General features: G+C 37.9%; 2 protein-coding genes across 2 annotated transcripts in view; one reads left to right on the top strand and one right to left on the bottom strand.

The window, feature by feature from the left end:
• LOC124408158 (post-GPI attachment to proteins factor 6-like) overlaps positions 1-16,955 on the bottom strand; it is a 94,768-nt gene extending 77,813 nt beyond the window's left edge. Inside the window, exons 1-2 of the mRNA XM_046884894.1 lie at positions 16,698-16,955; positions 2,685-2,923 (exon numbers count right to left, since the gene is read on the bottom strand). Of these exons, the coding sequence (XP_046740850.1) occupies positions 2,685-2,869 (185 nt within the window). The 5' untranslated portion in view covers positions 2,870-2,923; positions 16,698-16,955. The remainder of the gene's footprint in view (positions 1-2,684; positions 2,924-16,697) is intronic.
• LOC124407958 (zinc finger MYM-type protein 1-like) lies at positions 5,183-7,830 on the top strand. Its single transcript, XM_046884570.1, has 4 exons — positions 5,183-5,208; positions 5,289-7,311; positions 7,354-7,572; positions 7,726-7,830. Exons 1-4 carry the CDS (start codon positions 5,183-5,185, stop codon positions 7,828-7,830), a joined length of 2,373 nt encoding a protein of 790 aa, XP_046740526.1.
• Positions 16,956-17,191: the final 236 nt, after the last annotated feature.

Below are 17,191 nucleotides of genomic sequence, written 5' to 3'. Positions count from 1 at the left end.
AGCAAGTATCATATCTAGCTCTGTTATTCCTACAATTTTTGTTTATTTGTTTGTCATCATATATGTTGGAAATTTCGTGCCACATGGTGTGAACTGTGAGGTTAGCGAATAATTACTTCAACACTGTTCATGGTTTGACATATTCTTCGAGTCATGACTCTGAGTGAAAACATGTGTAAAATGTATAAGGCTCCATTTTAGGTAACCTATTCTCTTGTTTAACCATGCCTAAAGGCCATAACGGATTATACACAGAAATCATTCAATCATTCGATTGCAATGACGCAGCGGCAGCAAGATTCGGTAGCACACATATAGTTATCCATCAAAGGCATAGATAATATGCACCGCTTGTGTATCGCTTGGGAAGTTATATTGAGTTTCAATCATGCTTTCATTGCAAGTGACAGACATGTACTTGGTAATAATATGTGATTTTAATCTTTCTCGATAAAAGATGAGGTTATTATAAATATTTGTGTACGCTGACCTAGTGAAAAGAATTTTTTGCATAAAGTGATGCTTACATTGTTTATCAAAGAAGGTATTTTTGTGGGTAATGACCACATTTAATGTACGTGGGGAAACGTTTTTGCACCAGAGATGCTTTTTGGGCGGATGAGTTATACTGTATTATGTGCATGGTTCTTGGTGCCCGGTTGAATGAATGAAAGTCAAAATTGAGGTTTCGGTGCTGAGGGGGGCCATCCTCAGTAAGCTATAATTTATTTGTTCATTATCGACGAAAACATTATTAAAAATAGCAAGGAAAACAGCAGTGATAAAACATAGGTCATAAGTTGATCATAATTTTAATTTCGATCAGGCTCACATCCTTTGCTGCGAAAAGGGATATAGGAAAAGATTAGTTTTGGAAATGTGTAACATCGTTGGAGAAAAAAACTCTGTCAATCTTAGATCTGACACCGAAAATTTGAGCAGTTTATATTATAAGTTGATTACCTATAAAAATTCAAATTAGTCCTTCTCGCGGCAAGGAATATAACATATGTCTATGGGGTTCACTCACGGGCCAGATCTGAACTCCCCCGGTCTATTCTTATATGTCTATGATTATAACTCTACAAATAGTTAGATTTGTTGACACCACGACCATTAACACCACGTTTATCCCTAGATTTTAATGCAGTGCTAAGTTTTCGCTCACACCTATTTGTAATGTGATACATGAGTCTCTGATTCTTCGGTTGAATTAGTAACAAGACGCACGATTTTATTTACACCGACTTTTGTTTATTTACCGATAGTATCTCTCAAATAGTGTTACCAAAAGAGCCCAATGAAGAAGCGTAGCCGTTCGGTCATCTTTGGAAAGCTTTTTAAATCATAGCTGGCGATTACCAGAATGTGAGAGATTAATAGATAATACCGACGATATGGATGTAATGTAAGGTCTCTGTTTTTTTTTCGTTTTTTTTTTTTTTGAATTCTTTCATATTGACGGTTTTACCTTATACATGAGATTATAAGTATTTAATTGTCAGTGATACTTTATTCTATTACCGAATTTTTCCTTGCTATTTTTAATGATGTTTTCGTTAATAATAAAAAAAATAAATTATAGTTTTCTGAGGAGGGCCCACCCTGAGGTCCGAAACGTCAATTTTGACTTTTATTCATTCGACCTCAACATCGAGAACCATGCACATGATACAGGATAAGGTCGATAAAACATTCAACTGATAAGTTACACTTTCGTAAAATATTGTATCTCTTCGTTTTTCTCTAATTCTGTTTTGCAACATTGACATGGTAATATTCAACAAAAACAACCAACATTCAAAGTGTTTTTTATGCAACGTGTAGCAGATTTTGGCGGCTGAATAACTATCGGAAATTCTAGAAGTATTAGTCCTGAGTACGTGGTTGCAAGGAAAATTTGCCCGTGGACAATGGGGTGCTTATAAGACTTGTTAAGTACTAAAGCACTTTGATGGAAATGTCAAGTACTCTAATCAAAAATGCGTTTGTTCGGTAATGGAGTGCTTCGTGAAATTGATTTCCCCACAAGCTGAAATTGGTTTTTCAGTAGTGATTCCACAGAACTATTTTTGAAAATAGTTGAGAACTTCCGGACTCTTTCGGAAAAAAAAAAACACTTGCAATTTTTATTGAATTTTGAATTTGGGGTGCTAACTTCACACATCCGGGCTGCTTACTTATAATCTTACTGAATCTCAAACTTTAACTTTGGAATATAATTCCTAAAATAATTTATATTTATTCTATTTTATCAATGTGGCACGATGCACTGCACTTGTGTTCTAAAAAATTTGTACTTTCATGCTCGCCTAAAAATTAAATAAATAAATTTTCTGAAAAAAAATCGTACAAAAAGTATTACAGGCGAGTAATTATGATTCCAAAAAATGATTACCACTGTTAACTCTTCGCTCTGCTTATCCCAAGTCACTTCTCATCTACGATGTAAAATGTATACTTCATCCATCCATCCATCCATCCATACTTCATCCATCTTTCAAAAATATCACTTCACAATAAACATTAAACTGATATTCTAACCATACCCCCATTTATTTAATCGTACTCTTCGACTTTTCAGTTATTCCCGTAATGTTAAAGCGAACCAACTAACCCAAGATCATCACGCTACCACAGATGGATGAAACAAAAATGTAATCGAATTAAATGTTTATACTCACTTCCATCTTGCTAGAGCAATGTCCAGTGGTATCTTGAAGTGAATGATTGACACGTGTCTATATGCGTGAAATTTGACTAGAGTCGTGGCTGGAAGCCTCCCAATTTTTTCGAGCTCGCTACTACTCATATGCAAGAGTGCCAGTACCATAACAACCAGCAAACAAGTTAGCGTCTGGACCTCCATGTTGAAACTTTGTGAATATACAACAAAGTAAATCTGCAAGCGGCGATCCTTCACCTGCGAGAAATAGTTAATTACCTTATGATCTTCGACCCTCTCGTTAGCTGTTTAAAGTTTTTTTTAAACAGGTGCGGAATCAGAGTTTGCTGTGATGCTTTTTACAGCGAATATAGGGTGAACTGTATAATCTCGATCAGTACCCAGCGAACAAAAGTTTATATCCGTGTCATACAGAATACCCGTATAATACAGAAATTACATAATGTCCACCACAGGTTGCTTTTACTGATATGTCAAACTCACAGATCTGAGTTATCACATAGAAATGTAACAAATTGACACAAATGCGTAGAAGATCAACGAATCAAAGCTAAGTTTGAAAAAATTAGAGCGTGTTTTCGGCCACGTGGTTCGGTATTACTCATAAAATTGTATTGCTACTTATGAACAACGCACCTAGAAATGATACATTCGTATCCAAACTAATTTAAATATTTTCGAAAAATGCACGCCTGCTGGGGAGTTTGGACACGCGACCGGTACAGGACCTACCTATCCGTAGTCTGATAAGGTATCCGTGACACCATGGCACCGACAGCACGACCAAGGGTTGTAAAAATATTGAGAAGTGCTCCAATAATTTTAGAATTGATATAGGGGAACATTGGGCATGTTAGGCCCCCCGCCACCCCTCCCCAGCCGCTAATTATTTCTTATAGCTTTTGAGCACTGGAAACAAGTTGTTTTGATCCATCTCGAACAAATTCATCCTGCTTAAACGCGCATTAACATCCAGGCGCCAGATTTTTGAGACACATCCATTGTAAAATTTTATAAGTGAGTCGGTACATTTCCCTAACATTTCTTCTGCTTTCAAACATTCGATTTCGTTCCCTCACCGAATATTTTTGTCCAACAAAGAGCGTCTTACGTTCTTCAAACATCGCATTCTTTTCCCATAGTCTTATAGTCACTATTCACCTTGCAGCCTCTCCTTATCTTCACCTAGTCAGCACTTTGCTTCCTCTACTCCTGCACTGCAACTATAGTTTCAGGGCCGTGTCCAGGCATGGGCAAAAGGGGCAAGTGCTCCAGGCGCCATTTGGAAGAGGCGGCATTTTGAGACGGCATTCGAAATATCAGATCGATATTTTCAAGAGAAAATTCAGCCATGTTTTCGATTTTTGGCACTGTAATTAATAAAACTCAGCAGAACCGAATTTGACGCATACAGCGCCTGTACAGTGATGTGAGGCGCACGTAGCGCCTCCCTTGATCCCCCTCCCCATGCCGCCGGCAGGGCAAGCGACGCACGTGGTCTCACGCTGAACATCGAAACAGGCAGAGAGGGGAGCTCAATATACGCCAGAGACTCTCTGTATACTGTAAGAACCTGTATGTATATACATGACACTGATTTTGAGGTGTATGTGTGCGGCACTGGCGAGGCGTTAAGATTCGCGCTATCAGTCAGTCGGTCCGCAAACGTGATTGCAATAAGACAGCATATGTAGGCTTGGCCAAGCAAGTTTCTCTATATTCATTTTGCTGTGCTTTTAATAATTATTTAAGTTATCTATTCCTTTCGACGACCCTGTTGGGCTACATATATATATATTATTGAATAGAGAATCAAGGACCGACTCTACGACGACAGCCAAACAAAAAAGCCCAGATCAAAATCACAAAGATAAGTTATCACCAAAAAGGGATTTTTATTCAGAATTTTGTCGTTCTTTTTATTTATTTATTATTATTTGGTGTTGTTTTGTGTGCATGTGTGAATGATTTTTCTTTTAGATATATATCTATTTTTTATCTTTTTTTTTTATACATATTTTATAGATTTTGGCTATTGCCCTTAATTTTGTGTTGCTGTCTTTTTTATTTATACTTCTTTATACTTTTATTTATACTTATATATACTTTTATTTATATTTATTTGTATTTTTATTTATATATATATCCATTTCTTTTCCTATGTTTATTTTATTTCATTATTAATTTGAGACAACATATTTTATAATTTCAACCTCATTATTTATTTATTAAATTCGTTACAATACGCTACCCTACTGCTATTCTAGCGATCCTTGCGTTCGCATCCCACACCCAAAACGCGCTATAGTCTGTACTCTCTCAGCGCTGTCGTAAGTCTAAGAAGCGCACTAGCTTGCTTCATTCCGTCCGTTCGCAGCAATTGCGAGGCTAAACTGCGTTAGCATACTTTCCGACGTGTGTTCCTTCGCAAATCCATCAATAGATTATTTCGGTTTTCTGCACTCTTATAAATCTTACAACTGTTGGCCAAAGGAAATGGAACGTAAAAAAAAATCCGGGTGGTAGTACAAAAAACTAAGAATTGCAAAATAAAATGAATTGAACAAGAATAAAAATATTGATGCCTTTTTTTTTTAAATAGCAACTCATCAAGAGGTGAAACTGATGTACCCTCCTCCTCTACCTCTTCTGAATCAAATCCTATAACCGGTACTATTGTACCAGGAAACTCCTCCACTACCAATGGCGACGCCGACGAACAACCGATACGAAAACTTCGGAAATTAGACATAAATCCTGCAAATTTTGAACGACCAGAACAATCTGAGTCCACAAATCAAATATGTAAGCGTATTTTGTCTGATCCGGTGACTTGGGTATCAGTTACTGATCCAACTATGCGACAGTTAATTCTGGAAAAGGGCGTCGAACAAATCACAGACTATGATTTTCCAGTAGAAAATGGGAGACGTTTTAACCCCAATTATTATACTCGCACGCTAAATAACGGTGAAAAAACAACCAGACCCTGGTTAATTTATTCGAAAGATACAAATAAAATATATTGCTTGTGTTGTCTATTATTTTCCAAGATGATTTTAACCCAATGGCCAACTATGGGCTCGTGCAATTGGAAACATTTGTCGCGGGATTTAGTTGCTCACGAGAAGTCAGCCAGACATATTACTGCTTTCAAAGATTGGAAGGAGTTTGACCATCGTTTAAAAGTAGGGACAGCCATTGATGCGCATCATCAACGTATCATAAACCAAGAGGCTGCGCACTGGCAAAACGTTTTGCATCGAATCGCAAGCATTATACAGTACCTAGCCGGACAATCCCTTGCCCTGCGAGGTAGCTCAGATCGTTCGTACGATCGAGACAATGGTAATTTTCTGAAACTCATTGAATTATTCTCCAAGTTTGATCCAGTCATGGCTAATCATCTCGCACGCATTCGCAATGAGGAATCCCGATACCATTACTTAAGTAATACTATCCAAAACGAAATAATTTTATTAATTTCGTCAAAGATACGAGAAATCTTGATTAAAAAAATTCAGTGCGCAAAGTATTACTCGATCATATTACACTGTACCCCTGATAAAAGTCATATTGAGCAAATATCTATTATCGTACGAATTGTGGAATATGACGATGAAGTGAAGAAATTTGAAATCCGGGAGCATTTTTTGGGATTCATTCTTGTCACTGATACCACAGGCAAAGGTTTAACTGAGCGCATAATTAGCGAGTTAGAATCTTTGAGCATTCCGATTTCAGATATGCGTGGTCAAGGATATGATAACGGGGCAAATATGAGGGGAAAACACTCGGGTGTTCAACGCAGAATTTTGGATATAAATCCCCGCGCGTTTTTCGTACAGTGTTCGGCTCATACATTAAACCTCGTGGTTTGTGATGCTGCTTCTGCCACTGAAGAAATCACCGGCTTTTTTAATGTTATTCAGAAGGTTTATGTTTTCTTCTCCAGCTCGCCTGGTCGATGGGATGTATTAAAAAACCATACCTCATCACTTACTTTGAAGGCTGTTAGTGATACCCGTTGGGAAAGCAGGATTGACGCAATAAAACCATTACGTAATAATGTTGCGGAAATTTATGATGCGCTTCTGGAAATATCTATGGATACAGATAGAGCTGTTCAAGTGCAACACGAAGCTAAGTGCTTAGCCCAATCTTTACAAAATTTCAAATTCATATGCAGTTTGATCATCTGGTATAATGTTCTTGATAAAATAAACACTGCTTCAAAAATGATGCAGGATCCTTCATTGAACATTTTTGATTGCTGCCAGATGCTTCAGAAAACTATTGAGACTTTCAAACAATATCGAACTGAGGAAAGCTTCTCTGTAGTACTGCAGGAAGCAACGAAACTGGCAGCTGATTTAGAAATTGAACCTCTATTTCCGGCAGAAAATACAGTGCGAGTTCGACGTAAAAAACGTCTATTTGATTATGAAACTACAGATGAACCAATTACAGATCCAAAACAGAAATTCAAGACGGAATTTTTTTTCCATATACTCGATACTACAGTAACTTCAATGCAGGAAAGATTTCAGCCTTTAGAAGCGCATGGCAACAAATTCATATTTATCTACAACATCCACGAGTTGAAGTCCCTCTCTAAAGATCAAGTCCTTACAAATTGTATGAACTTACAATGAGCATTAACTCAGGGAGAAAACATGGATGTGGATGGAATCGATCTTTGCGATGAACTGATTAACTTGGCTGCTATCTTGCCTTCGAAACTGACACCCATTGGAGTTTTAAACTTTATAGCAAGAACCGAATTGCAAACGATTTTTCCAAATGTCATCGTAGCATTGCGAATATGGCTAACCCTACCCGTTAGCGTGGCATCCGGGGAGCGCACTTTTTCTAAATTGAAGCTGGTAAAAAATTATTGACGGTCGACCATGAGCCAAGAGCGATTTGTTGGTTTGATGACCATCTCTATTGAACATGAATTATGTGCTTCAATAAGCTTTCCAGAATTGATTAAGGATTTTGCTCTAGTTAAAGCCCGGAAAATTAATTTCATCTAGAGGCCCCTAGCGAGACTTATTGTTGTTAATATGAAACTGCTGACAGTGCAGGACAAAAAACCCATGAAATATATTTTTCAAGACGGAAAGGGGAGTTCGCAATGAACTGGATGAGGAAAGAAAATGAAAAAAACGTAAAAAAAAAATATGCAAAAAAAGGAGTCAGTTATTCGCCACATCCACGTCGTTGATTCTGGTTATTACAAAGAGCAAATTAAATGTGTGTGTGTGCGGGAGGGGGGGGGGGCGACTTTAAGTTTCCGCTCCCCCAGGTGTCCAATATGCTGGGAACGGCCCTGTATAGTTTAGTCAAATTAGATTAAAATGAGGCAAATAGAAAAATAAACCGGTAAAAAGCTATGAATTATTCAAGATTTAACGGGAGGAAGAAAGGGGAATGTGAATTTACTAATAATATTAATACTGCGGGTGCCGGCAGAATATAATAATAAATATATTAAACAATCAAACGGAATACAATTAAGTGAACCCGGACACAGTTTAAAAGAAACGTTTAATTAATTAACTATGAGTAATTATATTGATATTCGCGCATTATACGTAAGTATCGCTCTGGTTATCTTTCGTGTCCTTATACTTTCGGTCTTTCGTACATACTGTCTTTCCTTTCGCTCGTGCTGTTCACTCATCCTAATCCCTTTTGTTCCGTTCAGTCGTCCATACCGCACGCAGATTATCACACACTACTCAAGAACACATACTACATACACACTCTCAAACACATAACATAGACATACTCGTACAAAGATCGATGGGATCGATCTTTAACACAATTCATGGAGAACTTTATTTCGGCATACTTTTGAAGATAATTAAAGTGATCTTTACCTCAAAGGCTCGATTCGCCATCTTGAGAAAAAGGTACTCCAATCCAGTTTTTTCATCATATCTCGGTAATCAAAGCTCCAATCACAATGAAGGTGAGTATAAAATTTAAAGCTTATCAAATTCTCTATGAAAAAAGTGAAACTGATTTTATTCATATCTTCAATAGTATCTCTGTAATGTATCGGTAAACACAGAAACAATTTGTATTTATACGCTGTGACTTTGAATCTATGTTTCCACGCGTTTAAAATATTGCCAGAAAACTATTGACTACATTTTAAAATTCTTCATGCTGAAGGTGATGGTAGTGACCACGAAATAGTGTCTTAAAATAGCCCCCAGATATACCTGGGCCAGCTGCTAAGCGACAGAATGGGAGGTGGGAACCGAGGGCTGGAGGGTCAAGGGAGCCTTAGGCTTACTATAGTCTGAGAGCTGGTGGCCACTTTAGGTACGTCATTTCACAAATAGCATTTTCTTGCTCATAATGTGCTTGGCCTCCAGTACTGGAGAGCGTGGAGGGATGAGGGCAAAAGGTTGAAAAAATCAAATGAAAAGTGTCATATCACAAGCGCTAGTTTTTGTTGTGGTAGTAGGCAATTGTATTTTGAGTTGAATAGCGAAAATGACAGCCACTTTGGTAGCTGGAAAAATAGCAACAAACAGGTAACAGTAATAAAGACAAGCGAAAATGTGTCTAACTTAAGTCGTACCGTTAGAGTTGGAACAAAAATAAATATTTGCAGAAAGTCATCCAAACTCTATGTACAAAAGGGCAGACAAAAATCTTAATCCGGACACCCTTGAAGAAAACGACAAAGAGCGAAAATCTGCACAGATTAGAGGACGGGCGCTACGATTATTTTCGATTACCAGAATTCTATTTCGTTATATTTTTATACAGCAGGGTGAGCTTGTGTATAAATGATTATTATTTATAATTACTTCTTATTCACTATTTGTTAGTGTTGTTTAGCAATATTCATCCTCACATCACATTGTCACGTCATAATCTCAATATCAGAGTTGAAAATTTTATTCTGAAATAGATTTTCAAAATAGTAAGATCTAAATCATCAATAGTCGAAATTATCATCATCGTTCTTGTCGTCACTAAAGTTAATAAAGGGTAATGAAAATACGGCGGTGACTGTATGTACTAGCATATAAAATAAATATCTATCATTCATGTCTTCATACTGATTTGTGGTTTGAATAATGACGTCATTGACCAAGGGTGGGAATTTTTCATTCTCGAACCAAAGTATTTCGTACTTTCCCTGCGTTTCTTTCCAGCCATAGTTGTGTGGGAGTAATTGAGTCGGGTTTTTTAAATAAGGATTGCGCCACAAGTTGTAATTGTAACGTACTGAAGTACTGGAGGTTAGGCAGACTTCTGAATCAATTATCAGCGATGTTGAAAGAGTAAAAAAGGCTCGGCCTTTCGTTCCCGCCTTCCGTTCTGTCGCTAAGCAGCAGGCCCAGGTATAGCAGGGGACCATGATAATACATTGTTTTGTGGACGTTATTATTACATTCAGCATGAAGAATTGAAATATGATGCCAATAGTCTTTTGTTGATATTTTAAACGCGTAGAAGCATAAATACGAGAGCACAGCACACAAGTAAAAATTGTTTCTGTTGTAACGTGGCATTTTTTTTGTGATGCTCGTTACCAGTAATTCCCCGAACCTTAGGCGGGACTCTAACAAGGGATTTCGCGACAAGAATGATTATCTAATTCGTAAAGAGCGCCAGGACAAGGGTCACGCATCCGAAACTCTGAGAGAGGACACTTTACAGGCTAGCGAGTTAAGTATTACAGGTTCTTTTGTTTATTTTTTTTTCGAGCATATACGACACCAAACAGGGAAATGGACGACGAATCCGACCACCTCGAGACCGTCACGACGGAGGACCTCGACGGAGGGTACATCGCGAGCGGAGGGTCTCACACGAGGCTACGGAGGGAGCGCCAACGTAGAGCTCTGCCCCGAGGGAAACCGAGGCGGACGAGATTCCCGCTGTTGGCCAGCGAACCGTAGCCTACCTTCCTTGCGACACACCATCCCGTCGACAACCGCACGATCCACACGTCATTGGCGACGGCGGAGAACCTGGGAGACGGACGGCCAATCAGCGACCCGCGACAGCGGAAACCTACGTTAGCGATAAGCTAGATTTAAGAATTGCGTAACCGAACACCCAATGGAATGCGAGGAATTTCGAAAACGAGGAGGCTAAGCTGGAATTCCGGCTCCGCGTGGCGGAAGCATGACACGTGAGTCCTGGTGGCGAAAGCAAAGTAACGTAAATTCCGAGCCAAGAAAATTGAGCGAGTTGCAAAAAGAAAAAGAGAAAACCCGGGAGATGTCCAACTATCGCGTCGGGGCCTTTTTGACATGGCTTCGTAGTGGTAAGCACTTATAAATTTCTGCGGACTAATTTCGAGAACGATTTAGAACGGCGCACCGAGTAACGGTTGGCCATTGTGAGACTGTATTGCGAAATTACTCGAAATTCGTTTGCCGACTTGCTTGTTTGGTGGCCGGAGCTTGATTTTTATTTTGTTTGTTTTTGCGATAACGTATCGGGTCAATTCTGGCTATTGTACATGTTGAGTAGAGTCATTCGTTTCGTTATTTGCGAGCAGCCCAAATTCCGCTGCACAGGGTCAAGTCGCGTTCGCGTGTTCAGAAAGTGTCACCTCTCGTGTAGGTCGCGTATCGCTAAGTGTGAGCGCTCTGTTTGGCTGGGTTATTATTTCTAGTTTCCTTGTTTGATTTGTTTCTGAAGATAGTGAAGTTTCGGATGCGTCGCGATTAATCGCTTCGATTTAAGTTGTTAAGTAAGAATTACTGTCGAGTACTTGTAGGGTATGTTGTGCGATTAGCGCGATAATTCTGTTAGGATTTGGCGAATAGCGCCGATATTTATAATTAAGGGAAGGACGATCACGAGTAGCGTGTTCGTATCGTTGTCGATTTTCTGTATTTTGATTTTTGTTTTGTTGATCTCGTTGAGACGAGGAACGCGACTAGCGCACGTAGATTTAAGGTCTAGTTAAGATTTGATTTTCTTTCTATTTTGTTTGTGGAATCGCGGGAGGCGAATTGAGTATCTGTTTCTTTTTCCTTTTGTTTTGTATCGCTTCGAATTTTTTTTTTGAATATATTATTTTATTTTGTTAAATTCTGTATCGTGTCGAGTGTCCGTTCTTTCTCTCCGCAAAACTACCCACCCCCTCTCCGCGGTACTGAGCCACCTGGCATAGAGAAGGATAGCCGAGGAATTGCGAAGGTAAAGATTCGAGGCGTGTTTATCACGCCAGGCGCCCAACAAAATTTCGCGATAGCTTTGGTAAGCTGCAGATTGCATCGCGGGTTGCCGAATCATTGTGCACCAGGTTAACTCTTGGGAACTTCTCCGGGTGAACAAGAGCAGCGAAAAACCTCGTCACACTGTGTTTACCGATATATTACTGAGATACTATGGAATTTATGAATAAAATTAGTCATACCTTTTTTACAGAAAATTTGGTGAGCTTCACTTCTTATAATAACTTACGTCACGACCGGATCAACGGTTACTGTGTTACGTGCCAGCCGGTATCCACGGGGGCACCCTCTCTGTATCCTACATTACCGATGTGCAGTTACCATAGGAGAGCTTTAGGAGCTCTTACCCGTAGTTCTTAGACTAATACCGACATGCACAATTATAATCATAACGTGCAATATTCTTATATCGATAGTTCTCTACGCTATATTAACCGTTATTTCATCAGCTAAACTTATATACATATATGGTATATATATTTTTCTCACATTTGACCGTTATATTTTTCAACGTTAGCTTTCAAATAAATCCCTTAATTTACGATCGCAGCTGCAATGCTTCAAAGTAATAAACACTTGCAATAATTCAGGGCAATAAACATTTGCAATAACTCAAAGTAATAAACACCTGCAATAATTCAAGTCAATAATCACTTGCAACTATCACTCAATAAAGATAGTCGAGTAGACTAAACAGAGGAAACGTGGGAAGAGAAGTCATGAATAGCTCTCAGATAAAGAAGCCTTTATTCTCAGAATTAGGAATAGAGCCCTTATTTAATGATCACGCGGCCAATTAGCGTATCGCCGCTTGCTTTCTAAACCAACCACCTCACGCTAATTCCCCGCCAAGATCCTACGCACTAATCAGAAAACTTACCCCCATATTAATTAATATCCTCATCCAATCATCCAAGACCCGCGAGAAACTGTAACCCTTTCGAACTCCTCCTACTTTTTCCACCTCTTTTCTCAACCCTAATACAAATAAAATCATAACAGTTTTAGACGTCATAGAAAGCAGAATAACTTCAGACATCATAGAGATGAGAACAGAACGGAGTTAATCCAGAAATCATAGACAAGTTTAGACTCAGTGAATAAAGTCAAACTCAGAACCTCGAAGATTTAATAACAGCCTAGTTGTGATTGTGATAAGCAAAACACCAGTTTATAAACCATTGTAAATTCGACAACTCAGAAGTTGAAGAAGATTGTTGATTATTAATAAATGTTTATTCTAAATTAAAGAGTTGTGTAAAGAGAATTATTTCAATCACGCATAGTGATGGTTGGCACGAGCCTAATTACCTTACAAACTCTCAGAATTAATTGAGCCGAACGAGAAGAGCTGAGGAGCTGATCAGCAGATTTCCGAACATCAACTACGTAAGTCAAGAGATTAACCAAAATCACGCAGTGAATCATAATCGACTCGTGGCGTTCCTCTCAGAACGTAACAACTGAGACATGACGAAAAAACTGAATTGCAGCACCTTTTTTCAAGATGGCGGATCCAGCCTTGGAGGTAAAGGTCAGGACTTTTACTATCTTTTAAGTATCGCCAAAGTGAAGGTCTCCACCAATTTATAGCCCGTTACCGATTAATTTTTCTATTGTTGTTAATTTGACTGGACTACTAGCCAGTCTCTTGCATTCTTCCCTCCATATAGTCACTTTCAAGTCATCTTCCATTCGGCCAACATCTAAATTCACCCCTCTTCCCTTGTTCCTCCGTTACATATTATCATTGTACTCTCCATATCTTTGACAATAAATCAATCATATAGTGAAACACTCAACTTCTCCATACAATCTCCTCGCATTTCCGTTTATCCTGCGAACGTGCGCAAAGTCCATGGGTTACGAACCCGAAATAGGCTGTAATAACATCACGGATGAGGCTGGCGGTAATCGATAACCGCTCGTCGTGATCACAGTAATCCATCCCATAATCAATGTTTTAGAGAACATTCCGTGAATTTGGATTTATAAAGTTCAAAAATTGGTAGAAAATTTTATTTACAAATAAAAAATCAACATAATTTTACTATTTAAAAATTAAGAAAACATGACCTGATATTTGAAGAAACAAAACAATACATAAGTCTGAAGTCAAAAGTACAGCAGCGATTGACGAATTTTCAATAAAAAAGGGAATTTGATTAGACTATTATTCATTGAATTTAAACTTTTCCGTTACAGACATGTAGTTGAAATTGTAACAGATGTGGAAGCACCGTCTTATGAAGAAGGTAATCAAGACATGTTAATATTAAAATTTATAATAGAAAATCATAGTGGGCAACATACACAAGTATATACGCATAGAATAAACAGGCAACCACAGTATTTCCATTTATTCAACATAATAATTTGAGTTTAACGATTTCATTTGCAACTTCTCAGTAATATTTTAACACTTTCTAATATAAATAAAAATTTATTTTTATATCAGTTCAGATCATAAATCTCAATGGAGCAAATGCTTGCACATACTAAAACAGAGACTCAGCAACGGAAACACAATTGTGGACCTGACAATCAGAAATAACACCATGATAAATACAGTATCAAAAATATATAATGGACATCAACAGGTAAAACAACCGAAGTAATTCAAATAGATGATGTCTGGACTGAACAAGGATTGGTAAGTGAATAAATATTATTTTCTTGAACAACTACATGCTTCATGACGTATTTCATGCCAAGTCGACCAATAATTTTTATTCGACATTTTTGAGTTGACTGATCTTTCAGATTATTTTTACTAGTATTTTGTTTATTCAAAATATTGATTGTAGTTAGGGAAACTCAATATTCGAGTTTGCATAGAATGCCCCCTTATTGAGAACATAAAAAAATATACGTATACTCACATTGATATGTTTTACATAAAAATAGAAGCCTTTCTAAAGGCACAATATAGAGAAATATGTTCACCGTTAATGCTCATTCATACGAAACTGGTTGCATCGCACAAAATGAAAACAAAATTGGAGTACGCATCAGATCGACAAAAGATAGAAAAAAGAAAAAAGAATATTCCAACGAATAATTGGGACAATGAGAATACAAAACGAACTGCGTCCTTACCTACTGGTAGCTAAATATTTAAAAATAAAACAAATAGGTGATAAAATTCTGAGCGACAAAAAAAAATGACTGCCATGCTACAAAAATACCGAAACGCAAACAATCTCATCCTACTTCCGGTGATTCATCAAAAGTAAGAATTACCATGCAAAGATTTGAATGTTGAATTTGTAAAAGAAGAACATAACACGGCATACTTATTTTACAGAAATTCAAGAGTGAATAAAAAAAAGAAATCAATCGATAATAAAATAATATATCTAGAATTAAAAAATGTTAAAATCAATAAAACTTCAATTACCTTTATCATTACATAAATAATAAAATGAAAAAATATATATCTGATCTTATATGTATATCTTTTTTCTCTCGATCATTTCCTATGTCAACTTAAGACGGGAGATCCCTGCATGCGTATGCATTATGTTAATCCCTTACAACAATTTCAAGAGAGTCGTTTCATCAGGGTAACAAAATATTCTCTCACCTTACGATTAGTACGGGAAAACAGTGCTCAGCTAATGCTGCTAAGCTGTGGTCATTTCTACTGTAATAATATTGGGTGTTTCATGAAAAAAATAAATAGATAATTAGGAGATGCAATCATGATTAGGAGATGATAATCATGTTGCAGGATGGAATAGAACACGTGTTTCTCGCTTTTAAGTGTGGAATCCATCGGTAAAACTGAATGAGCCTAGTAACACATAAACGAATCAGTTACCTCGGCAAGGTGTATAACCCAGCGCACATGCAATCCAGGTTTCCTCATTGTCAGTTGCAGGTAACTCAGCTTTTTAGTTGCAGTATACGCATAATACAAGATGTGGTCTCAAAATGAACTACGAAGTCGTTGAACTTGGGACCTATTATATAGAGACAGAGTCTGGGATACGGTCATAGTGGGGTATCAGTTAGCGATAGCGATAAAACTAGAGCTTATAATATCTGTTACTGATTAGCAATTTACGCACATTACAATTTGCCTACTTAAATGACGCTGAATTAACACTAACCTTACCAGGCCCGGTCAAATGACCGGTTGCACTACAGTAAAAATACGTATGTGTAAAGTACCGGTACAGTTAGTGTTAATTGGATACCTAATTCGAAGTATCTAATCGATGCCGTTAGTGTTCACTCGGTAATATATCTGTCGGCGGCGCGGCGGCAGCACGACCGGAGCCAGTCTACTGTCAGTTTGCGTTTTACCCTGTGTGGATCTACCATTTTGAGTTTTCTTTCTTTGCAGCGGAAGAAATTCAGTTCTTAGTATGGTTGAACGTATGCAAGTGCCTGTTCGAAATCACCTTATCCGTGTGACTATATCTACCCAGAATACTGCGCACACTTTACAACAAGGTCGTAATAATTTGATCGTGAACAATTTAACGTGGACGTAAACGCACATGACACACTAATAATGAACGTATAGCTGCCAAAAATTTAATAATTGTAGATTACTGACTTACTGAAATTGACCTCCAATGTTGGTTGAGTGTTAAATATCGTATTTTTGGGTATACGGTTAATATTCAAACGACCGTCTTACCGACTATAATCGAAGCTGTGGGCTAAATTAGGCACTTTCCGAATTTGACAAATAACACCAATGAAGAAACAAAAAATATCACGACAGATCGAACAGATTAAGAATACTTTGGAATCTGGGACACTCCACTGACCTTCCCCGCAATTTATTGATCCACTAGTCTCTAGCGACCCATTGTGAACCTGCCGTTTCAGAAACAAACTCCAGCAAGAACTGCATCGGCAATAAAGTAGATACTGCTACTGTCTCGTGCTACAGCGTGGCTGGACTGCTTTCCTAGTGCATCATCCAACCGGCATGAGCGGATATACTAATCTCAACCTATACAGTCGGCCCATTATATGCGAGCGAATGCCATGGTACGGTAGCATCAATTGTATTCAATTCTACTCGTAGTTTAACCATTATACGCCAGTCAAATTACGTTGGACTATGGACAACAGTTCACTGTCAATGTAACTTGTAAGCTTGGGTTTTACCTAGCCAGTATCGTGATTGTGGACTCCTGTAAACCCCGTTCAGAAAAAAGTTTAGTGTAGTGACCAAATTTTCATTATGATAACGTAATTTCAGGGTGAATATACATCCCTCCAAACATTATTTTCAATCGATTAAAAAGTTTAGTTG

The sequence above is a fragment of the Diprion similis genome, chromosome 7 (assembly GCF_021155765.1).
Source record: "Diprion similis isolate iyDipSimi1 chromosome 7, iyDipSimi1.1, whole genome shotgun sequence".
NCBI classification, from domain to species: domain Eukaryota; kingdom Metazoa; phylum Arthropoda; class Insecta; order Hymenoptera; family Diprionidae; genus Diprion; species Diprion similis.
Note: the sequence above shows the minus strand (reverse complement) of the source record. Positions and strands in the feature narration are given on the sequence as shown.